General features: G+C 52.2%; 1 protein-coding gene across 18 annotated transcripts in view; it reads right to left on the reverse strand.

The window, feature by feature from the left end:
• Nfatc2 (nuclear factor of activated T cells, cytoplasmic, calcineurin dependent 2) overlaps positions 1-24941 on the reverse strand; it is a 125248-nt gene that overhangs the window by 93685 nt on the left and 6622 nt on the right. For 3 of the 18 annotated variants that reach the window (NM_001291177.1, NM_001291175.1, NM_001291179.1), the window contains exons 1-2: positions 19968-20271; positions 504-1019 (exon numbers count right to left, since the gene is read on the reverse strand). The exons of 3 other annotated variants lie outside the window; for them this stretch is intronic. In NM_001291177.1, the coding sequence (NP_001278106.1) occupies positions 504-1006 (503 nt within the window). In that variant the 5' untranslated portion in view covers positions 1007-1019; positions 19968-20271. Of the gene's footprint in view, positions 1-503; positions 1540-19967; positions 20272-24941 lie in introns of those variants that run through there. 12 more of the 18 variants (NM_010899.3, NM_001136073.2, NM_001037177.2 and 9 more) reach the window with 4 other exon arrangements.

Below are 24941 nucleotides of genomic sequence, written 5' to 3' on the forward strand. Positions count from 1 at the left end.
CACTATGTGAGGATTGAGCTGGGCAACTTGTTATTTGGGCTTCCTCGTCACCAAGCACAGCCCAAAGGCAGGCGACAGATGCCCTCACACATAGTTCCTCTCAGAACGAGGAAGCAGAGGTTACATACTGAGGTTTGCTCCAAAGGGGCAGGCTTGACTGGCCTGTTTGGCCAACTCTCAGCTATCTGCTCCTGTAAAAAAAAAATCCAGCACATAGTAGGGACTTTATAAGTACTTGCTGGGTGACAGAATAAATGATGTGCCCCTGGGGACAGCCATGCATAGTGTACAATAATAACATCCTCACAATCACCTGCTGTATCAGAGATACCCAGAGTACCCATTTTACAGATGAGGAAACTGAGGCTTGGGGAAGTGAACATCCTTCCCAGATGCTCATAGCCAGTAAGTGTCATCTATGTGACCAAATTCCATGTAAATAACAAGAAAACCAGCTCTTAGGGCACACTCGGGCATCGACAGCTCTCAAAGCCCCCACTCACCTGCAGATGGGAATGGCCGGCACCAACTGCTTGGGCCAAGTAGGTGGTACCAGCAGGATGGACTCTGGAGCGGAATTCCTCCTCTCCTCCTGCTCACATGGCCCCAGGAACTCCACAGTAGGGTAGATGTGGCGGGCCAGGCCAGCCTTGGACGGAGCGGTGGACACAGGCGTCGGGTCAGGACTGGTCTTCCATATCTTGGAGGGGATCCCGCAGGGCGAGTCGGTGGCCAGGGTGTTGAGGGCATCCATGAGAACAGCAGAGCCGGCCGTGGGGGGGTACCCAGCGGGGATGCTGTCGTCCTGCAGTGCCACGTGAGGCGAGGGCTGTGGCGAGGGGCTCCGGGAGCGCTGGGGTGAGGCTGCGGGCAGAGGAGCAACCAAAGCCTCTGCGCACGAATGCCTCCGCTTGGCACCGGGTGAGGAGGAGCGGGATGCCGGACGGGGCACGGGCGAGTGTCGGCCCAGGCAGCTGTCCTCGGCGAGGCTGGTTCGAGGTGACATTATTGGAGAGGTTCTGGGGGAATAATGAGCAGGGATGTTTTGAAACTGGGGACACAGGTCGTCGGGCCCGGCGTTATTGGGTGAGACGCAGGGCGAGGTGTAGGGGGAGAAGGTGTCAGAAATGAAGCTGGCAGAGGAGCCGCTGCTAGCGGGGCTCAAGCAAAGCGGCTCGCGGTAGCCCTCGTAGCCGGGCACGGGCAGTGTGAACCTCGGGCTGGCGGCCACGCCGGCCAGGGCCAGGGCCGGCTGCTCGGGGGACAGGCCGGCGTCTCTCCCACGGAGGGCCCCCCCTGCCTGCATCAGTTCGTGGGATGGAGTGATCTCGATCCGAGGGCTCGGGCCCGAAGCCCCTGCTGGCTTGACCGGGCTCAGAAAGTTCTGGAACCCTATACTATCCGGCTCTCCGAACCGGCCAGGGGGCTCGCCAGAGAGACTGGCAAGGGGGTTGCATGGCTTGAGGCCATAGTCCAGGACATCATCCGGGTATGCGAGTCCGGAGGGTGAGCTGATGGCCTTATGTGCGATCGGTTCTTCTGGAAAGAGAAGGGGGGAGGGGGTCTTTAAGCCTCTAAGACAGAACTGGGGTGTGGAGTCACAGTCACGGGTGCGCGGGGGTCTCCTGCCACTGGTTGGTTTTAATACTCCACTATGCCAAACCCTGAGGTTGCCACAAGTGAAGCCACTTGGTCCCAAATTCCCTCAAGAGAGTCCAGAACGACAGGCGTTAGCCACGTGAGCCGTGTAGCAAGCTGAAGTATGGAAGATAAACTGGCCCCAAGAGTCTCCAAGCTGAGGGCTAAAATCACCTCTTGGAAAGAAACTTTGGGGGCTGGAGAGATGGTTCGGTCCAGCAACTGCCTGCCACGCGAATATGAGGACCCAAGTTTGATCCCCAGAACCTACGTAAATGTCAAAAGGGAGGCGGAGACAGGGATCCCCAGAGCTCATTGGCCAAATGTTGTAGCCAAATCCGCTACAGGTTCAGGGAGAGACCCTGTCATAAAAAATGAGGCAGTGAACATTTGAGGGAGACACCTGATATCAACCTCTGGTCTCCATTTGCACGCATACATACGCACAAGCACAGCAATATACACGGGCCTGCATCAGCCTGCCTGTGCACACAGGCACAGAGAAAAGACGTTGGAGTGGATTTGATATCTCACATAGCTCACAGGACCACAGATCCCCAGCTGAACGAAGCGTACCCCGGCTGGGTATCTTACACTCTGAGTCTCCCTCCCAACTGAGGATATTTCACGTCAGGGTGGGGCACGACCCCATTATTAGAATTTGCTAACTCCCCAGGGCTGCCGTTGGCCTTCTCATTTCACACGCATGACGTGGCCTCAGGATACAGAGGGGCAACATGGCCTCTGGGATCCATGAGTCTGCTTGAGATGTCCACACCCAAGTGTGAGACGCTTTCTAGAACCAGGATTCCCTGCTCATTCCTGTCCCTTTATAGATATGGCCCAGGAGGGGACGAGAGTCCCCAAAGACACAAAATTTGAAGACTCAGAACTCCTTCAAAGGATTCATTTGATCCCCAAAAGTCAGGATCATGGTTACAGAGCCCGCAAACCATTAAGAGGAGGGATATAGGGTGGCCTATAAAATACATTTCTAACAGCAGCGGCCATTTTGAGTCTCTGCTGTCCCATCTCAAGGGCCCACCACAGACAAGAGGGTCACTCTAGTAGATTATGTTGCTCCGTCACCTCGTTCTGTTCCTTGAACCCCAAGCCTGACCCCTTACATTCCTCACTGGGGAATTTCTCCAGAGTCACCAAGGGATGCTAATTCCCACCATCCGACACCAACTCTTTCTCCAAGGCCCCACTTCTGTGATGACTCAGCCTTGGCTGCTCAACTCTCACGGCTCCTACCCCAGGCACCGGCAAATCCTGACCTCTCTTGCTCTCAAGTCACAAACCAGCATCCTCACTCCCTGCAGCACGCATGTCTGTCTTGAGCGAAGCCTCCCCACTCCTCTGACCAATGTCCACTCTGGAAACTGTCCTTCCATACTTCCTCTGGTCCTTTAGGTTGGTCATCATGGGCCCTGTCTGTCCCCGTCACCAGCCTGTGTCCCCAATCCACCTATGTCCGGTGTCCCCCAGGGGGCTCAGAGACAGCCCCACTGAGGGCTTTTCAAGCCCTTCCTGCTCGGGGTTCTTGAGAAAGCTCTCCCCTCGCCCTTCAAGATCTTCCTGGGAACAAATGCTTCCCTTCAGTGCATCTGATCTAACAATAGCTTCATAGATTGCCCAGCCCCCAAGCCCCCCAGCAGATCTTCTCCAAACCCCCTTCTGCCACCTCTCCTTTGTACCCACTACCAGATCGCACCACATCTGACACAAGTTTAGTAAACTAGTCCTGCTAAATAAGGGCCAGGAGAACCACGCCCCAAGGGCCCATATTTTATCTGCTGATAAAGTTTGATTGGTACCACAACTATGCTTATTCATTCCTAGAGCTTGCTTCTTCACTGGAACAGCAGAGTTTAGAGTTTTGGCAGGGTCTATATGAGCCACAAGTCTTAAAATATTTACCCTTTGGCTCTTTACGGGCGTTGGTAGTTCTACTCCTGATTCTGAGCTTGGGTTCACATCCGCTGTGGGTCAGCATTGTTTGCCTGGCACCCACCACGGTTCCTGGCACTTACAGCCCACCACAAACCTAGAGGATTAATAAAAGAATCATACCCGGTGTCCTGCAAGCCAGGAATGGGGTCTCCTGCTCTGGGGACCTGGGGTGGACACTCTGGTGATCCTTGGCCTCTGTGTACCTTTTCTAAGGTCAGCTTAGCTAAATTGACCTCAACATACCCAGATGGTGCCTCTGTTCCAGATGAGGTTTCTTAACATGAAAACAAATGACCTCGCTTGGGCCAGCATGGCCGGGGTCTGTTCTGGCTACCCACAGCCTCTCCTCTCTGGGGGAAGCACCCACTTCCTCCTGGTCTTGGCAGTTTCTATTCCCTCTGCCTCTACAGCTCCATTCACTCAGGCCCACAAGCTCTGACACTGTCCCTTAAACAGCTCACGTCCCCTCAGGGGCTCTACACCCTGTATGTCCCCAATTCTACCAAAGCAATAGTGGTATCAGCTACTGATTAGCAAGTCTGCCTGTCACCTGACCAGAGATGCCCTGAGGACTCTCCTAAGTCCTACTGAGCCTCTCTGTTGCCTGGATGGAAGCTGGTTGGCCCTCCACACAAGAATGCCAGCATTCCTCAGTAAAAATCACATGGGACCCTGACAACACTCCTCCAAAATGTCACCACCTGATCTACAAGGCATCATCTGTAGAGGGGGCGACTGGATAGGTAACATCCGTCAAAATCCCAAATGCATCCCAGAGCTCTTGCACCACTCTCAGAAGTGCATCCTATGTGGACGCTCACATCTGTAGGAGAGGAGCCAGTGGTAGGTTAGAGTCGGCAGCCCTGGGGCTGGTGGAAGCTCTGGTTCGTTCCGACCGTGACCTACAAAAGTCCTTCTGCACCAAGCAGCAGTGGCCACTGGGGTTCAGTAGTAAAGAAAAGGCAAGGTGGACACAGGGTGCGTTGTCTGAAAGAGGAGGGGGCACATGAATGTGGGAAGATGTGCACATGTGTATGTGTGCACACCTAGGCACACACAAGGTCAGAAGAGGACGTCAGGTGTGCTGCCCCCTCACTCTCCATCTTATTCCCTTTCATTCATGACCTCTTGCTGAACTTTGAGCCAGCCTGGTGGCCAGCAAGTGCCAGCAATCCTCCTGTCTCTGCCTAACAGCACTGGAGTTACAGGAGCGTGTAGCCACACTCACCCACTGGGCCATCTCTGCAGCCCCGCTAAAAGGAGACCTTTTGGTTTCTGTATTATGCAGAGAAAACAAACTTAATTTTGCAAACATGATTAGCCTCTGTGGGGCAGATGGGGGGAGGTGGAGGTGACTTAGAACATGACATGTGACAACAGAACTCTGCTGACTGGGCGGGAAACAGAACCTAGCCTTGCTCTGCTGCTAAGTGGCTACAGCGCAGCAGAAGAAAAGTCCCCACCCACTCTGGGCCCCACAGTCTCTCTCAGAACGACAGAGGAAAAGCTCGTCTGTGTCCTTTGGCGCTTTGATTTTCTAGCTCGGGTCTGCAGGGCTGGAGTTTATGTGGCACACAGGGTGAAGGTGTGTCTGAACCTGAGCTGGTGCTGCGTGCGTGTGCACACATGCCACTTCCCGGCAGACAGCACGGCACAGATGTCTAACCGGGGAGCCAGTGAGCATCAAAGACATGTTCAGCGATGCTCTGAGCACCCATTCTCTATAAACTGACCAAACCGGACACCAGCCCTGGACAGAGATCCCAGCCACATTCAAACTCTGGGCCTTAAAAGCATGACCCAGAAGGTTGGAAACAATCTAGAACTATAGCCAGTGTGGACGCACATCATGGGGTGTGGCAGTGCCCATAATGCCAGCACTTGGAGGCTGAGGCAGGAGAAATGCTGTGAATTCAGAGACAGCCAGGATGACAGAATAGGGCCCTGTCTTAAGAAACCACGCCAAATACACACTGCCACACACAAACATGGGACACACATACACACATGGGTTACACAAACACACACACAGCCTCAGAGCCCCAAGGAGCAGCCAGGCCCACTGAGCCTAGTATTGCAGTGTTTACACTAGTTTAATCCACCCTGGTGGCAGTTTTCTTTCCTTTTTTTTTCCCCCTCTCTTGTCTCTCCCCAAGTCTATAAATGTTTAACAGCAAGCAGGGGCTATGAAGGTAACAAAGAACCTTTGCTTTCTCCGGGATCTGACAGCGAATCTCACAGAGCGCAAGCCATTAACATCTTCCAGTCAGTGGCTGGGACCCTCACTCTTGGGCTCTTTGGAACCAGCCCATATGCCTGCTGGGCCTTACTGCCTCACCTGCCCATAGCCCAGATGGAAGCCAGCATGCGCTCAGAACCACACCTGGATGGCAGTTTTCTCAGGAGGGTTTCCATTAACCTATTTGCATATCTTGGCTCCAGGCAGCCTTGCTAGTAAACATGACGTATTCACTGTGCCTGTTCCACTCCACTCTCACCTTTTCTTTTTAAAATGTGTGTGTGTGTGTGTGTGTGTGTGTGTGTGTGTGTGTGTGTGTGTGTGTGTGTGAGACACTACATTCAAGTGGACCATCTGGACAGAGGCTCTAAGCCTGCATTTCACCCCCACTCTCTCCTCCCACTTCGTTTTCTTTGAGGTATAATTTGTGTGGTGGGCAGAGGTGAAGGGTTTTGTCAAACACTAAACATCTTAGTTTGCACCATCAAGATATGCGTAGGCCTCTGTGGCCCTGCACAGTGTGCCCATGTTAAGGCACACAGGCAGCAGAGGGGAACCCAGGGCTGAGGAAGGCACTTGAGGGTTGGGAGCACTCCACTGAGACACCACTCCTACCAACTCAAAGAGAAAACAGTATCTAGACAGAGAGAGCCTGCGGCTGGAGAGATGATGGCTCACTGGTTAAGAGCACTGGCTGTTCTTCCAGAGGACCCAGGTTCGATTCCCAGCACCCACATGGCAGCTCAGAACCATTCTATAACTCTAGTTCCAGGGGGTCTGATACCCTCTTCTGATCTCCAGAGACACCAGGCTCACACATGGTACACAGGCAAACACCCGTATACACAAAATCAATAAATAAAACTGTAAAGAGGAGACAGCTCTCTCTATGTACCATGCACTCATGGTGGGCTACTTCCATGTCACCTACCATGAGAGATGCCTGGCCTACCCTAGAGATGTCAGTCCCCAGAGGAAGTAGGAAAGCAGGAGCCATAGCTGCTCCAGGTCCTCTATCCTGTCCTCTTCCCCAACACACACACACACACACACACACACACACACACACACTTCACACTCATTGTTCCCCTTGCCCAGAGTCCCCTTCCATACCCATAGCTTCCTTCTCCTGGCCCACCGTCTGCCTGACTAACCAGACTAGACTACAGTAGCTTTTAAGCTCAGCTCCTAAACAGCCCTCTGACACAGTCGCCGATTTGTCCCCCCACCCGGAAAAGGTGAGTGCAGGGGTCAGGTAGCTAAAACACTTGGGATGGACCCACCAGACACTGGAGGCACATGACACAAGACATGGATTTTAACCCTCACTTCTACATGACGGGCAAGGACAGCCTACTCACCCTCCCCAGACAAGAAACTAGAAGCACAGAGCCGGCTTCACCTACCCAGAGTCCTTTGTTCCTGGGAACCGATGAGGCATGCCCACAGTGGGCTGGAGATTCCAGCCCCACTCCAACCTAAGGATACTTTGTAGCCAGGGCTGGTGTGCATATGGTTGAGTTGTTGCCCCGCCCACTCCAACAGCTGGCCATCCAATGTCCCCCACCTTTGCAGGACTGACTGAGGCTGAGGCCTATGGCTCTGAGCTTCGAGGCTTTGACCTGCACTTCCTGCGCTCTGCAGAGGCTCAGTCTGCCTGAAGCATCGCCTATGCGCCACACCCTGGAACCTGAGGAAACATCCCTTGGCTGTCTTGCCACCTCGGTAGCTGCTCTGAACCCCTTGCTCAGTCCTGGTCCTGCTGGCTCCCCACAGCTTCAGCTGGCCATTTGGTTCTACAACTGACAGGCAAGGCTGTCTGTCTCTCACCAACACAATGCTCTTGCCACGGGGTCCCGGGGCTCAGTCAGCATCTGGATCCTGAGAATACTTGGGGAGTCCTCTGCCAATTTTTTGGGGAACTTCAGGACAAGACTGGCTGCCTATCTACAAGGAAATGGAGGCACAGTGAGCTGGCTTCACAGACTCGGCAGAGTCCTACCAGGAGCCAGGCCAGCCTACCACTAGTGAAAGGCTGCTCACTGTCCAAAGAACCTAGGACACCCCTCTTCCTCCTGTGTGACCTGAGCACACTCTGAGTCCTCGTGGGTAACAACACAAGTCAGTTGGCTTTTCTCACACAGGGCAGCTCAGCTTACTCCACACAAAGGCCCAAATACACTTACCCAAAGACTCTGGGTAAATCTTTTTAACAATCCTGACCGCCCCTGCTATAGTTTGCTTGGTTTGACAGTGTGGCACGCGCTAGCCTCAGCCTCTTCAAACGCATTCCTTAAAAGAGGAAGGAATTTTACAGAAAATGAGCTGGTCAGCACTTGAAGAATTCTCTTGGCATCCCAGACTGTGCAGACCTCTGGATGTGTGTGAAGCTGCTAGAGAAAGCCTCCAGCGCAGGCGCCCTCCTCGCCCCATCCCCCCAGCTGGCCGGGAGGGAAGCCACTAACTCTCACAGAACTCTTAGTGATTCAGTAAGCTGACTGTCATAACAGAAGTGTTAGGAGTCAACACACCTGCACCATTTGCTTTAAACCAAAGACCACCACACACAGCCAACACAGGTCGGCTGACTTTTCTCACAAGAACACTATGAAACAGGTAATATAGCTTTTCCCAGTTTTACAAATGGGGAAAATGAGGGTCAGAGAGGGTGAGTAATCTGCCCAGAGCCACAGAGCTTTGAAGCTGCAGAGGCAAGACAGCCTGAGGCGACCTGGCCCCTCCACACACCCCCACAACCACTACTGAACCTCCACTTCTCATGAAAGGGGCTATTTTTGGAATGGTGATGCCTTAACTATGAGGGGAATGATGGGCCCCCAGGACTGAACCTGCTGTGGGAGCCATTGTTGGCCTGACAACATAAGATCTCAACTCTTTTCTTCTAGAATGTTCTTTTTTGTTTGGCCCAGAGAGAGTTAAAGTCACACTCTCATCACTCAGTGGTCTCTGCCAGCCTTTCCTCCTTTGGCTCCTGCCAGGTGCATACTCGCGCTCAAGAATGGACAACATGGTCAAGGACAGGATACCACTAAAGAAAATCAGGCACACACTGGAGTCCCTGTATTTGTGAAGTTGAGGCAGGAGGATTTCTTGGCATTTGAGACCAGACTGGGCTACATAGTGAGCTCCAGGTCCAGCCTGAGACTCTTCCGAAAGAAAACACACACAGAAAGGAGGTGGGGAGGGAGGAAGGGAGATAAAAAGGGAGAGAGAAAAAGAAATAGACAGAGACAGGAAGGAGAGGGAGGAGGAGAGGGAAGGAGGAACAGCCTGGACGCAAGCTTTCAAGTATCTAAAAGCACAGGCAGGCAGAATTTTAAGGAAGTGGGATATAATGGCAAAAATAGGAAGCTTACTAGGCCTATAGGAAGTGCCTTGTGGGGAGAGGCTGCAAATCTGGGGGGCCTTGTCCACTTTTCCAACCCTTCATGAGCTCGCAGCTGAGGTCTAGCTCTGAGGCATCATGGTAGCACACAAGACGCTATGGCCAGTCAAAACATATTGGCAGCAATGAAAGGGGATAGATTCTCAGGATAGAGCTGAGATTCCCCTAAACTCCTGCATGTGTGACTGCAGGAACCCTGTAGCAGGACAGGAAGGTGGCAGATTTCCACCTGGCTACCTTCACAGCCTACAGGGAGAAGTACTTTCAAAAGTCACCAATGGCCTTTAAGTAATGAAAGGAGCGCTCAACAAACTTCCCCCAAGCCTTTAGTCCCGTCCCCTCCCTCACTGCACGAAGAGGGCAGTGGTGACTGGATTCCCCATAAATGAGTCATGTGTGCGAAGGAGAGGATCCAGGTTGTCACACCCTTTATTCGGAGGTGACACACACAGACGGGGGCCCTGAAAGTTGAGAAATTCCACCCAGATCAGCGGGTCCAAGAACACCAGAGAAGGCAAGGGGCCGTTTACCCTCTTGTCTCGCCAGTATGGAGGCGCTGGCAGAAGTCTCGTGGTGCCCTCTCATCTTTGCTGACCTTGTCCAAGGCAAGACGGCTGTCTGCCTTCACCAGACAGAGGCAGCTTCGGTAGTGCCTCCAAGTCTGCCACCAAGCCAGGCACCCACATGAGAGGACAGGGGACAGAACCAGAGGAAGGAGCCTAGCAGAGCAGCAGCCGTTAGGATGCTTACAAAATCACAGAGCCCTGGGCTGCATCGGGAGATGAGGGGCCAGTGTACCCTGTAAGCCTCACGTCTCCTTTAAGCAGAGGGCACCAGGGGCCATTTAGCAGTTGAGGTATTTTGGGGTCCTCCTGCCTTCCGGGATCCCAGTCACCTGCTTGCTGTCTCGCTAATAGCTGGTGTCCACTAAGCCACCAGCCTGCATGTGTTCCTTTTCATAACAAGCTGGCAGGCTGAACTACCAACACTCCTCTGGTCGGGATAGGGAAACTTGAAGTTCAGGTACAGGGAATCCCCCAATGTCACGCACACGCGTGTGCGCACACACACACACAAAGACATCACTGACGTGGCGTCACACAGTTATAACAGCCACCTCATGCTTTTTGCTCACGCACATGGGCATGCGCATACACATGCGCACACGCCCAAGGCTGTATGACCTGGGGGCTTCTTTCCCTGGTACCCAGCAAATAACTAAACCCTCTGAACTCTCTTGCCCTAGACTGGGCTTGGCTGGCCTTGGATTTCACATAAACAGGGTCACACAGGCAGGGATGCGCTCAGTGTCAATCCTAGGATTCTCCTAGGTGCGGCTTCGTGGGTTTCTTTTTCAGACGTGGGGGAGGGGTGCTGCTTCCTGTGAATGAACCTTCTGTTTCCTTTCCTCGGCCACCCTCCCTCCCTCCACTTTTAAAGACGACCTACGGTTCCTGGAGAACAAGCGTGAGATCTGGAGATCTGGCAGGAGAGCTTCCTTAGCAAAAGGAGAAGGGACGATCTGGTCAGAAGTATTCACCGAAAATAAACGTCAGATAACTCTCCCACAGAAGCAGGACTGGCCACGACACAGCCCACCCAGCCCAGGGCAGCCTGGCGGGAAGAGATGAAGTTAGACACTCCTCTGTAGCCTCCTCTGAGAGCCGAGCCCCTCCGCCCATTCGCACTCCCTCAGAAGCCAGACCCCTACAAGCAAACCTTCCCCTTGGTGACCATGGTGCCATGAAACCCTAAACTAGGGACTCAGACCAAATACCATGTATACCCCTCTCCACCCCCAACCCCCATATAACATGAGTGTCATGTTTCCAGAGGTGGGCACCTTTAATCAGTGCCCCCCCCCCCACACACACACCTGGTCATTAAGACATTCCTCCCAATCCACCCAGCAGAGGTGACATCACCCACCATGGATTTCAAACCTGCAGCCCACCTTCTGAGGATTAGGCAGGCAAACAGCCCCTTCCCTCAGCCTTTAAGACGATAGCTGCAAACCTTTCAGGCTTAAAGGGTTTCCCTCACTGAGCAGCCCCCTTCGGCAGGCACACCCCAGCAGGTCTGTTTTGATAAGGCCTTGACAAATCCCCATGCATTGCAGTCCACTTTCTGGCCTTCTGAAAGCTCGTTCAGGCATAGCTCAATTAAAATTCACAGGGAAGGGCTTGCTAGGAGAAACGTACTTTATTAACTTAAAACAGGCCCTTTTCTAAATCCTTACATTAGAAGGCTGGGCCCCAGTGCCAGCTCAGGAAAAGAGGCTCCCCCCACACTCTGCCTCCAGCTCAGCCTGCTAAAAGGGAGCAAGAGAACACATTAAAGGTCCAGGGCCCAGGGTTTTAGGAGTAAGCGCCAGGGCATGTGGAGACGGCTCAGTTGGTAAAGTGCTTACAGAGCTGAGCCCAGTACCCACATAAAAAAAAGCCAGGCATGGTGACAAAACCCTCTCATAATCCTAGCACTGGGGAAGTGAAGCTGGGCAGAGCCTAGGGGTTTGCTGGACTCTGCTGGAGCTCTCTGCCCTGACTTCCCTCAGTGATGAACTACGATCGGGGCATGCAGGTCTAACAAGTCCCTTCTTTGCCAGGTTGGTTTTGGTCAGTGTTTTATCACAGCAACAAAAAAGTAAACAACACTGGTTGTGGAGGGCCATTCCCATAATCCCAATATTTGGGAGATCAAGACAAGAGGGTCAGAAGTAATCCCCGACAAGTTTGAGGGCCAGCCTGTGCTACACAAGGCCCTATTTCAAACAACGCCAAAACTGTGCTGAGCCCTGGGAACATCGTTTTACCCATTTGAAAGAATTTCCTTTAAAACAAAATGTTTCCATCATTTTCCACTTGTGTGTTTATGTGCATGCATACATGTGCTAGAGCACACGTGGGAGGTCAAAGGACAACCTGCAGCTGACGCTTTCTCCTTCCACCTTCTGGGACCAACTCAGCTTGTCCCTTGTGGTAGCAAGCACCTTTACAAACCGAGCCATTGTGCTGGTACATTTTTAGTTTTTAAATTTCCGTTTATTATCGGCGTGTGCTCTGATGTGCACGTGGTGGTCAGAGGACAACGTGTGGCGGTCAGAGGACAACGTGTGGCGGTCAGTCCTTTCCTTTGCTCACGTGGGTCCTGGGGATGGAACTCAGGTCGCCAGGCTTGTTCAGAGCATGCCTTTCCCCACTACACCATCTCTCTGACTCTGAAGACATTTTTTTAACTCATTACTAAAGCCAGGGGGGGTGAATTATACTCTCTGCTTGAGGGTTTCGATATTTGGGGGGGGGGGGGTGGCCGCCAGAGTCCAAGTCCCCAAGAGCAGCCGTATTGATTTTTCTCACGTGTCCATATATTTGGGGTTTGTTTTTTGGTTTGGTTTGGTTTGGTTTGGTTTTTTTGGTTGGTTGGTTGGTTTTAGTTTTGGTTTTTCAAAACAGGGTTTCTCTGTGCAGCCCTGACTGTCCTGCAACTTGCTTTCTAGACCGAGCTGGCCTAGAGATCCTCCTGTCTCTGCCTCCTGAGGGCTGGGATTAAAGGTGTGTACCACCTCTGCAGATATCCATATCTTTAACACCGGATCTATTAACTACACAATTCCATGAATTACAATGGGATGGAGATGTGCATAAGATGCCCATTCTACCACTGCCCCTTACTGTTGCACTCTGGGGGAAATTTAGTAACAAAAGGTCAGAGGGAAGGTCAAAGGCAGCTCCCCTGTACTCCCGCTAGAGGACCACAAAGCCTGGACCATCCCAGCACAGCCCAGTCTCCAGGCAAGCCTGATGCCCTAACTCAGTTTGGAAACTGTCATCAAAACCTCAGCTCAAAGGGTGCAGCAGCTAGGGAAGTGAGCTGGCCACAGCTCTCTGGGAGCCTGAGGCTACTTCCTGTGCTAGGGAGGGAGGAAGTCGCCCCTGGGGGAAAGCCACAGGGCACCCACCCATCATGGAGCTGAGTTTTCAAGGCTGCTCCTTTCTGGCTCAGCACACACCTGGGAGCTGCCTGCATCACCCAGAAAGCAGCCTCCAGAACTTTCCAGCCAACGAAGGAAGCACTTGCAGCCGCTGGGTTCCGGGCAGAGCAGTACTCCAGGGCTGAGCAGAGCCGACAGGGGTTTTTGAGTTAGAACCAGACAGGCTTCTGTGTTTGCTGACTTGCTCAGGCACCAGGTAGAGCCTGACAGTCAGTAGACACCACACCCCTCAGGGCTCACCTGCTCTTCTGGTTAAAGGCACACCACAGCCTAAGGAAGGGGCTCTTTTCCCCCCAGGAGTCAGGATACTTAGAACAGCCTACCCAGGGCCCACCCATCACCATCCACAGTAACAAAGCTCAGGCCACTGGGGCAGGAATCCCACATCTCACCAAACTCTCACTTATGCCCTAATGGGACTATTGTCTTCACCAGCCACAGCACAGATAAGAAACATGAGCCAAGAACCAAAGTCATGTGGCCTCCAGCAGCCCACTAAGAGACCCTATAGCATCTTTGCATCATCTGACCTGCGAGCGAGCACTGGTCAGCTTGCTGCAGGCCTCAAATTTCTGCTCAGCCCAGGTTCCCAGATAGCCAACAAGTCAAGCCAGGGCCTTTGGGGTTTATATATGGTGTTCTGACTTGCCCAGTGGGAGGGAAGAAGGGCTCGGGTGCCACCGCCACCACCCCCCCCCCAACCAAGAAGCACATGTGACAGAGAAAGAAGCAAAAACAGAGGCTGGGGGATGTGGCTGCTCTCCACAGAGTGCTGGCCTAGCTTGCATGGATACCGGGGGCTTCCATCCCTGGTGCTTCATAAACTGGGTGTAGTGGCCTGTAATCCCAGCACTTGGGAAGTGGAGACAGGAGCATTCAAGGTCACCCTTGGCTACAGAGAAAGTCTGAGGTCAAGAGGAGCTGGTTACATGAGCTGAGAGAGGAAGGGGGGGAGGAAGAAGAGGGGGAGGGGAAAAGGAGGGGGAGGAAGAGAGAAAGAAGAAATGAAAAGCATAAAGTGAAGAAGAGCCAATACCCCCCTTCCATCCTATACTTTTTCTAATTCTATTTTGCTGTAAGTTCAGACATCTGGGCCCTCCCATCCCACCTGGTCACACACAGGAGCTGCCATGCATGGGCGGGCCCGTCGGATGCCTACTGGAGGCTGCAGCTACGGGATGCTCTGGGGACAGGCTGGTCGTGTGCTGTTGGGCTGAATGCACACAGAGCCTCAGATCCCAAGCACCCCTGCTCCAGACAGGCCTTGCATTGCCAATGCATGAGGCTACTTTTCTTGTCCTTAGCTCCCCGCCTTCTGGGCTAAAGAGCCCAGGAGCCAATGGGAGTGCTGCTCTCAGGCTCTGTGTGCTGCTGTTCCCCGTCAGAAATTAATGATAAGGGACAGTGAGCTTTCCAAGCTAGAATGATGGAAGGGGAGTATGGGGGTGGGGGTGGGGTGGGGGTGGGGAACGACACTCCAGCCCCACTTCCTCTGTGGTCAGGGATCTTCTCACCTCCCCTGGGGCACCTGAGGACCGTGTTTGTCCAAAGCAGGTTCATTAAGGCCTGCCCTTAACTCCACACAAAGGGCAGCATCTCTGAAAGTCACGTGTGTCCAGCAAGCCAGCTCACTTAGTATACAGGCCTATTTTTAGCAGCACCAAAAAAAGCCAGTTACTATATCACAGCACCTCATTTGTCCCCATTTGTTGACCAGGCTGTGTCCCATGCCAGTTCCAGGTTATCCAGGCAAAAGCAGGCAGCTGGTCTCATTCATCTCCCCGCCCCTGGGCCTGGCACCAAACCAGCATGCCATGTGTTTGCAGGAAGGATGAGGTTTTCATTGTGCCCGCAGATGGGTTGAGAGCAGGTATCCTCACTCGGATGGATGGGCAGGTGACATCAGGGGCTCCCTCGAGAAATGGTGGGAAGAGCCGGGTGTGGTGGCGCACGCCTTTAATCCCAGCACTCGGGAGGCAGAGGCAGGCGGATTTCTGAGTTCGAGGCCAGCCTGGTCTACAGAGTGAGTTCCAGGACAGCCAGGGCTGCACAGAGAAACCCTGTCTCAAAAAACCAAAAAAAAAAAAAAAGGTGGGAAAAGCCCAAGGCAGTGGGAGTGGGGAGAGGCTGCGCCCTGGGGGCCACAGGTGGATGGTGTATGCTTGTATGAATACTCTGTGCTCATGACATACGTGTGCTCAAACAGCCAGTTCATGCATATGTACGTACGTGTGTGTGTGTGTGTGTGTGTGTGTGTGTGTGTGTGTGTGTGCGCGCGCAGTGATCTGTGATTTTTCATCAGCTTTTCAAACAGTGTGAGCCCAGCAGCGTAAGGACCACAGAAAGAGACTCTGAAAAGCAGCAAGCCATGCTCATAGGGCATTTGTTTGACCTCACAAAGGTCAGACCCACTGAGGTAAACTGGTTGTAAGCACTGCCACCTGTCTGTCCCCAGCACAGCATCCAAGTGAAATGATACTTCTGGAGGTGACCAGAGAATTCCAAGTTGGGAGGAGGAAGAGACCATGGAACCCTGAGCGTGCCCAAAAGAACCTTAACAGAAGGGGCCACCAACAGCAGCACATCGCCCCTCCAGGGTGGGATCAGCAGCCACCAGGACCCTAGTGCCCTAACCCTCCTCTCTACACAGGATAACCGTGGATACCTCAACCACTAGCAGAGAAGCGAGAGTTTGCTCTTGAAACATCTCCAGGCAAACAAACGTGGAAACAGGGTTGGATCATTTCTTAGATACAATTTACCCAAACTGACTCCTGTAGAAACAGCATAAATAGAGGTGGTGAGGTGGCTATGGGGGGAATGGCGGGGGGTGGGGGGTGGGGGTGGGGGAGCTTGCCAACAAACCTGACCGCCTGGGTTCAGTACCCAGCACCCACATGATGGAAGGAGAGATATGACTCCCACAAGTCCCTCGGCATAGAGAGAAGAGAAACCTAAGGCCGCTGCACACATGAGAATGTCACAGATAAGTATCACTCAGGAATACTGCTGGGAAGGCCCTTAGTATACAATCAAACAGCAGCACCACAGGAAAATGCACATAGTGGCCGAGTAGTGTTTATACTGGGAACAGTGGGCTTACCTACAGTATACACTCACATGCTTATGATCAGATGGCCTGTATCAACCAATGTGCAACCGGTCTAAGAATAAGATTATATTTTTGTCATAGGCACTTAAAAGACACTTTTATGCCAACCGGGTCCTGTTTCTAGTAAACTCCCAGGGAAACAGGAATAAATACCTTCAGAGCATAACACATGCATTCATCCTACACCAGCAGCCAAGGTCCTCCTGCCAAGGTCAAACCCAAGGTCGTTCTTACGGAGGACCAGAGCCCAGTGCTCGGCATCTACACTGGGTGGCTCACAGCCAACTCCACCTCTAGCTCCAGAGGCCCCGATGCCCTCTTCTGACCTCTGCAGACACCCGCATGCTCACGGCGCACATGCCCATACACGGTTACATACACAAACACACAGTTAAAAATAAAATATTATTCTGGGGGGCGGGGAGGAGGTATGGGATATGGAGTAGTCGGAGGGTGAATCCGGAGAAGGGGAATAAAATATGGAGTGTAAAAAATAAATTAATTTAAAAAAATATTATTCTAAAAAAAAGGCGAAGATGGCTACCATGTTCATTTTTATGTAATCTTCTACTTGAGGTACCAGCCAGTGCACCCGAAAAAGACAAGTCAAGAGAGGCCTGAGAGCCGGGCGTGGTGGCGCACGCCTTTAATCCCAGCACTTGGGAGGCAGAGGCAGGCGAATTTCTGAGTTCGAGGCCAGCCTGGTCTACAAAGTGAGTTCCAGGACAGCCAGAGCTACTCAGAGAAACCCTGTCTCGAAAAACAAAAACAAACAAACAAAAAAAAGAAAAACCAAAAGAGAGGCCTGAGAAGGGGCGAGACAGTTCAGCGTGTGCAGAGCTGGGTCTTTTCGTCCTGGTATCCTCAGGCTCGGACATGGTAGGTGATTAGGAAATCGGCTGGATGAGTGCCTGGTTCACGCTGGCTGTGAAAGCACGGGTTTAATAAATGCTAGGCAAAGCCCACAGGGGTTGAGTTCAGTGGCTTAACTCACTCCAGCCATTTACATGTCAAATGACTTGCCCTAGCCCACCACCCCTGTCTTCAGTTCCATGCTTGCCATAGCCCCATGGACCAAGTGTCTCCCATCCTATCCAGGGGAGGAGCCAGAGGCCTCCCATAGTGGTTCAAAGCCTGGGCTCTGACTTCAGCTCTGCCTTTTATAAAAACTTTAAACACACACACACACATGAGAGAGAGAGAGAGAGAGAGAGAGCGCATGTGCCTTTAAGTTCTCCTCTGTAAACCAGGAGTCAAATGCAGAAGCTGCCTGCAGGCGTGAGAGGTGTACCCACGGCTGCTGGTCAGGCCTCCCCAAACTTCCCTTTGTGCCTTTACTACTTTTCATATAGCATCTGTCTCACTGTTGACCCTTTTTCTGCTGTGGATTTGTGCCAGGCTCCTGCCCAGCTAATTTAAGGCTCATCACCAGGATGCTATCATCCCAGACGAAGGCCTAGTACCAAGATAAAGATCAGATCCGCTCTCGGGGAGTCCTGCCATGAAGACACAGAGAAGGGTGACCTCCAGAGCTGAAGCACGTCACATCTGCCTCCCAGGGCTCTGAAGTCCCTTCTGAGCAGCTTGACAACACCCACGCTTCCCCAACAGATTCCCAGAGCGTCACTAGCCGCACCTGAGCAAGGGTCTCACCTGGTGACTTTCCTAAGAACACAACTTGGAAGAGGGTTGCCAGGGAGAAGAAACTCACGTCCCCTGAGGGAAAGGTCAGGTCAACAGCTGTGAATCAGGCTGACAGCAGGACAGGAGAAGGGAATGGCCCCACATGCTGTGATCTTCCGAACATCTCTAGCCCTAATCTAACCATGAGGAACACATCACAGAAATAAAATAAAGCAGGGGTGGCACAGGCCTGTGACCCCAACTCTGAGGATGCAGTGGCAGGAAGCTGTCTAGTTCCAGGCCAGCCTGAGCTATGTGATACCCTGTCACAGAAATAAATTAAATAGGCTATATATAAGGTATTTATAGCACCTATTTCTAACACAGTGCTTCAAGGCTATCACACACACACACATACACACACACACACACACACACACACACACACTCACTGAAAAAGCATGGGCTTTTCTCAATGACAAAGTATCAGTATCAAACCGATACACCATGCTGATGTATGCCTTGCGGGAAGGGGTCTTGGATATCTGGGAACTCTGTGTTACTATCTCAGTGCTTCTACAAACGGAAAACTGGAACCCCCAAATAAAGTATATTATTAAAAACACAACAATAACACAGGGTACCAGGCTTTCCCATGGTCATTAAGCCACCCATCTGCTGGCCACGGAGCTCTGCTTGCCAAGAAAAACTATAAAAAGCACCTCCCACCAGATTTGGCTTGGAAACTATTTCCCCGGAAATCCTCACCCTCCACCCTCACCTAGAGAGAGAGAGAGAGAGAGAGAGAGAGAGAGAGAGAGAGCCTGAGAGAGGAGTGTGAATTCCCTGCCAGCTAGATAGGACTTTAATCTTAATGAATACACAGCCCACTGATGTGTGTGAATGGCTCACAGATTGCTAACTGTGTCTTTTCAAGGGAAACCTGTCCCTAGAACGGACCTCTAAAAAACATGAACACTGGCTCTTTGACTATTATTATCATCTCTAGCTGAAACGTAAAAATCGTCACTAAAGCAAGTCCCTCCCCAAAGGTTGTCCGTGAGGACCCTGCTGGAAGAAAGGGTTAATGCCACCAGGACTCTGCAACTCCCCAGCCTGGCATCAAAACCCTTCCTACGCACCAGGCACCAGATGCCCGCAAGCCCGCAGCCACTGAGGCATCTGGAAGCTGCCAGCAGGCTTGCCCCTGAGCCTGCCGCAGGCAAGGGCTGGGCTGTCAAAATCAGGAAACCTGGTTAGGTTTTCTTGTTTGCTCCCAGGCAACAAGTTTTCTAACCAGAAAATGCAATGTGAAGCTGGGCATAAAGCCTGCTACCGCCTCTGACAGATGCTGTTAAATGCTGGAGTGACAGAGGCGTTGCCCAGCCCCCAGCAATAGGGGGCCAGACTAAACTTCAGCAGAAATAGCCGGTCCTCCTCTCCCAGGTGCCCCATCCATGAGAGCATGGGTGAGGGGCTGGTGAAAGCTCACTTAGTAACCTGGTCCACCTGCAACGACTGGTAAACTCGGAGAGGAAATGGGCCAGCCTCCTGGCACCAGAGGCAAACCACCCTCAAGCATGAGACAGAGCCTCTTCCTTAGTTTCAACACAAAGTCCCCAACAACCGGCTCCCAGGATGCCGCAGGCTCACTGTCTCACAGCCTCAGGGGTAAGACTGTCAGGCTCAGCTGCAGCCTCTCTGACATCCTTGGGCACACGCCCCTCTACCTCTACCGAAGCCACTCTCAGAAAGCAAAAACATCTCCTCTACAGCCTCTGGGCTGAACTAGGGAGCTAACCATCCTTTGTTATACTGACAGTGACCCTCAACCTCCTGGAAATCTCCCCCCTCCCCCATGGTGTGGCCACTCTGGCTCCCCTCCCTGTCACTAGGGCAGGAGCAACCCCTGCTGCAGGCTCCAGGAGGAAGCCCTGCATCGGGTCCCTAGGCCCTGTCCCCGCCAGGGCTCTAGGACTAAGCTTGGGGAGCCTCTACCGACCTTCGATAGGGTTCAGATAGTCATAATCGAAGAGGATGGAAAAGTCCAGCTCGTCTTGGGGACTGCCCCCGGGCTCGTGGCCGGGGCCGTCCCCGCCATCGGGGTCGGGCTGCGGCTCCGGGACGTCCATGGCTCGGGGCGTTCGGGATGCGGGTTCGTATAGAGTCGCGGGGCGCAGAGCAGGGGTCACCGTATCTGTGGCGCACGGTGAGGCCGAGGATGGCTCACGGCGCAGTGGGTCCTGGACGCGTCCGGGGAGCGGGTGGCGGCGCGAGCTTCCTGCTCAAGGCACCTGTTGCAGCCTGGAGGGGGCGGGGACGGCGGTGGCTGGTGGGGCGGGGCGCCGCCCGGACGGGGAGGGGCACCGCCCGGTCTGGCCTGAGCGACAGGCCCAGACAACTTCTGCTTCACCTGCTGCTGTCTGACCCAGGGTCCGGTCAGAAGCTGTTGCCTGCGAGCTCTACCTTAGGGACCACTCGCTGAGCCTTTCCCGATTCCTAGGAGAGGGGCGCCCTGTCTTCTTGGGGATGCCCACAGCTATGGCTCATGCCAAAGTGTCTGTCTCTGATTTGCAAGCTCTAAACTCAATTGACCAGGCCTGGGCCACCTACCACGTGCCACCCAGCATATAGCAGCCACTGTGGGCCGGTTGGGACAAATTAGGGATAAAGATCATCACCCCTTTTGATAACCAGGAGAGAAACCAGCAGAAGCTGCGAAGGCTTTGGCGCCAGAGGGAAGTGACACGCGAAGTTTGATTCATGATGATCTGGGGACCCTGTCCTGGTAGTGAGAACAGGAAGTGGTCTGGTGTGTGGGAGGCAGGGCTGACAGGTAACCTGTACTTCCGGCTGACGGAAGATGTAGATTACCAGGCTCCTCCTCGGGTCTCTCAGTTCCTAGTCTGGATTCAAACCCAATATTATGGAATTTTGATCAAGCCCCTAAGGCAGAGGTTTGGGGTGACTGCTGAAGAACCCAGGGCCACCCTCCAAAGAGACTCCCAGTTAACAACTTCTCAGAGCAAGAAACAAGGTAGCAAAGCGGAGATGGGCAGTGCTCCCTGATAACCCCCACCCCCACCCCAGCATGATAACAGTCACCAAAACAGCTTTTAAAAGCCAGGCTCCGCTGCAACTGCAACCTCAAGAGAGGAGGTGATAAGACCAAAGATCAGAAGTCTAGGTGGGTGGAGCCCTCTGGTCCTGGTCACCCAAGCTTGGTGACAATGACTGCACTCCTGCCTGGCAAGCATTCTTCAGGGGGAGCCACTTCTCCACTGAGGAGGTGTATCTCAAGCCATCCATCACTGAGATGGGTGTGGTTGGTTAGGCAAACTGATAGTCCCAGTACCAGAGAGGCAAAGACAATAGGATTGCCTCATTTGAGGTCAGCCTGGGCTACAGAGGGAGAGAACTAGTCTTGCCACCAAAACCAAACCACTCTCATCTTTCTTTTCGGAAATCTTTGCTGAGTAACTGCTGCAGATGCTGAGATGCGGGCTACTGCAAGGCTATCCTGCTACCCTGGTCACAGGACACAGATGTAAAGAGCTGTGAGCAGGCTTTTCTAAACTCCCCAACACACTACAATCCAGTGGAGCCTGGTTAAAAGCTCCAGGTTCCAGGCTTACAGAGTACCTTCTGGCTGTCAGGGCATAAAGGAGAATTGTAGTGGGAGCATCCAAATGTCTTAGGGGTGGGGACTCCAGCCAAGACCTTGATCTCTAGAAGGAAATGCATCTTCTCCCCAGGTCCTTATGACAGGGACCCAAGGTTGGACTCTGAAATTTGGCCAAGGAAACACAAGAGAAGCACTACAGTAGAAATGAGCGAGCTCTTGAATCCTCTGCCACCCCCACTCATCCCTTGCTAACCTTCTGCTCTAGTGGTCCTCAACCTCCCTAACGCTGCAACCAACCCCCTAATACAGTTCCTCATGCTATGGTGACCTCCCAACCATGAAGTTATTTTTGTTGCTACTTCATGCTGAAATGTTGCTACTGTTGTGAATCATAATGTAAACACCTGTGTTTTCCAATGGTCTTTAGGTGACCCTGGAGAAAGGGTCTTTTGACATACCCGAAGGGGTCAGTCATGACCCACAGGTTGAGAATGGCTGCTCTATCCCATGATGACTAAATGCTTCTGGTCAAGCTGGTGTCTATTGCCTGTGCCTGTCCAGAATCTGTCTGCCTTTATTCTGTTAACTGTTCCCCGAGGCTGTTCAACTGAACCCAGGGCCTCACAAGTGTGAGGCAAGTATTCTTCCACTGAACTATATATACTCCAGCCCCTGGGAGCTGCTCTTAAGATAATCTTGGTAGACATATAACACAGTTGTCCCATCATGCCTGTCAAGGAAGAGAATGAAAGACCCACACGTGGCCAATCAGGGAATTGTATCTCCAAAGACCTATGAGAGCCACGAAGGTGGTCCATGACCATCTTATTCATAACCTGACATACAGTGGATAGACATATGAATGGAGCTTGGATAGATGCTTGAATATGAATACAGACATGTTTAGATGAACAGATGGACAGATGGATGGGTGGATGGATAGATGGGTGGTTGTTTAGATGGGTAGATAGATAGATAGATAGATAGATAGATAGATAGATAGATAGATAGATAGATAGAAGATAGAGGAGTGGGTAGGTGGATTGGTATATGGATGGGTAAACGGGACAGCTGAATGGGTGGAGGGAAACAGGGATGAATAGATGTCACAACTCTTTGTATCTATAAGTTTCCCTTTAACTATCCTCCTCTCTGAAGCTAAACCTCTATAAACTGCCAGGACTGCCCTCCAATCTCCTCTTACTGTGCCCAAGAGCAAGCTAAGCTAATGAAGAGAAGATGGCTTCTCCGCTGACAGAATGCTTCCCACATGCCAGCCTTGGGAACAGCCAGACCTCATGCAGAACACTAACTTGGTCATCCTCTGGAAAAGCAGGCATCTTCTCAGACCAATGCCAGCAGGGCAAGCCCTCTGTGGACTGAGCTACCGCCGGAGCCATTAGAGTCAAGCTCCACTGGCTTCCTGGTCTTTGCCTATGTCCTCAGGCCCAGTGTCCCCAGGACACAGAAGAATGACAATGAGATAATGGACCCAGTGCTTCCCCCTGGGGGACAGATGAGGACAAAATATGAGAAAAGCCACTCCATGGTTGGCTGGTGCGATGGCACGGGACTGGTAGACTAGAGGCTGTGACGATCAATGTCACTTTGCAAGGCCCAGGCATAGGTTTCTACAAACATTCCATCTGACTTGCTGGCTCCAGAGACACACTGCATGCACATGGTGTTTTTAAAAGAGGGAAGAACCTGTTCTCTGTACAGGGAAACAACCTGCTGAGTTCATCAGAGAGTCCCTGAAAAAGGTAACAGATAAAAATAACAATAAAATGCATATTAATAAGGTGCTATACAGATGAGGAGCTGGGGCTTGTACATGCACACACACACACACACACGCACGCGCACACACACACACACACACATACACACTTCCAAACTGACCTTCCAGAAGGCCAATAGCTCTCACAGGTACAAACACAAATGTCTCACTAGAGCTGGTGCTAAAGACTAAATAAGACCAACCAACTCAAAGTCCCTGGGTCTCATTTGATCTCTTCCTAGAGTACAGAATGCTGGCCTTTTCTGTGCCGCTGTTTCCTTTGCTGCCAACCGGAGGAGCAGTCAGCATCACCCTCCTGGAGTGTAACAGGCACAGACACCAGCACCCCACACTTGGGAGGACCTTGAACGTGGCTCAATGCTCAGCTGTTAAATTCCCACTAACCTTGGAGAAAGACCAAGGTCAGTCTGTGCACTGTCCAGGTCCTGACTGCAGCAGTTAAGAAATAAGCCATATATTCTGGCCACAAACCTCACATCCTGCCAATGGCCTCCGTGACCATTGACTGTACAGGGCAGAAGCTGAGCACTGTAAATCCAATCGGAAAAGTAGGAACCCTCTCTTCCGGATCCCTGAAGCAACCACTCCTCAGCTTCAGCACACCCAGGGATTCGAACGGCTCTAGCTGCTAATAACATGACGTATTGACATTTTGCTACCAGGATCTGGCTGACTGTTAGAGGAAAGGGATCAAAATTGCCAGGCAGAATGAGGCACGCCCGTAATCCCAGCACTCCAGAAACTAGGCAGGAGGATTGCTACAAGTTTGAGTCCAGCAAGGTCTACAGATACATCTAAAGCTACATTGCTAGACCGCCACCCTCAAAAAAATCGAAATGAGAGAGATGACAAGCCCCTAGTAGTTCAACTATATTCTTTTACTATTATTTAGTATGTGCACACACACACCATGGTGCACATGTGCAGGTCAGAGGACAGCTTTGCAGGGTCAGCTCTTTCCATCTATCATGTAGGCTCTGGGAATCGAACTCAGGTCCTCAGTCTTGGCAGCCAGCACTCTTAACCTGGAGAGCTGTCTCAGAACCCTTAAACTATATTTTATGCCTTGCTTATTGAAACCAAGATATAGGCAAAACAAAAAGGCTCCATGAGAAAATCCCGTGAGTTAGAGAAGAGTGACAGGCCCATTTAGAGATGTGCTGGACCCTGGAAAATGAGAATACCTTTATTTGAGGTTGTTTAGACTATTGCAAGATTTTGGCATTTATTTTTGTTTTTAAAGTATCACATTAACTGTGGCTCATCTTGGTGACTGAGTTTCTTGCTGCCCTCTGTGTCTAGCCCCAGGAGTGACTCACACTCAGGCAAACCCCATCTCAGAAACTATCTCCTAGTCACCGGAGACAAGTGGTTTTCTTTTGCTCAGTGTTAGGGCTTCAGCCGGGGCCTCACACACACTAGGCATGCCTCGGACCACTGAGCTACATCCCAGTCACTGGATTTGTGAGATAGGGTCTTGTTTTGTGGCTCAGACTAACCTGGAACTCACAATCCTCCTGCCTCAGTTTCCCCATGCAGGGATGACAGGT

The sequence above is a fragment of the Mus musculus genome, chromosome 2, assembly GCF_000001635.26.
Source record: "Mus musculus strain C57BL/6J chromosome 2, GRCm38.p6 C57BL/6J".
Lineage (NCBI taxonomy): Eukaryota > Metazoa > Chordata > Mammalia > Rodentia > Muridae > Mus > Mus musculus.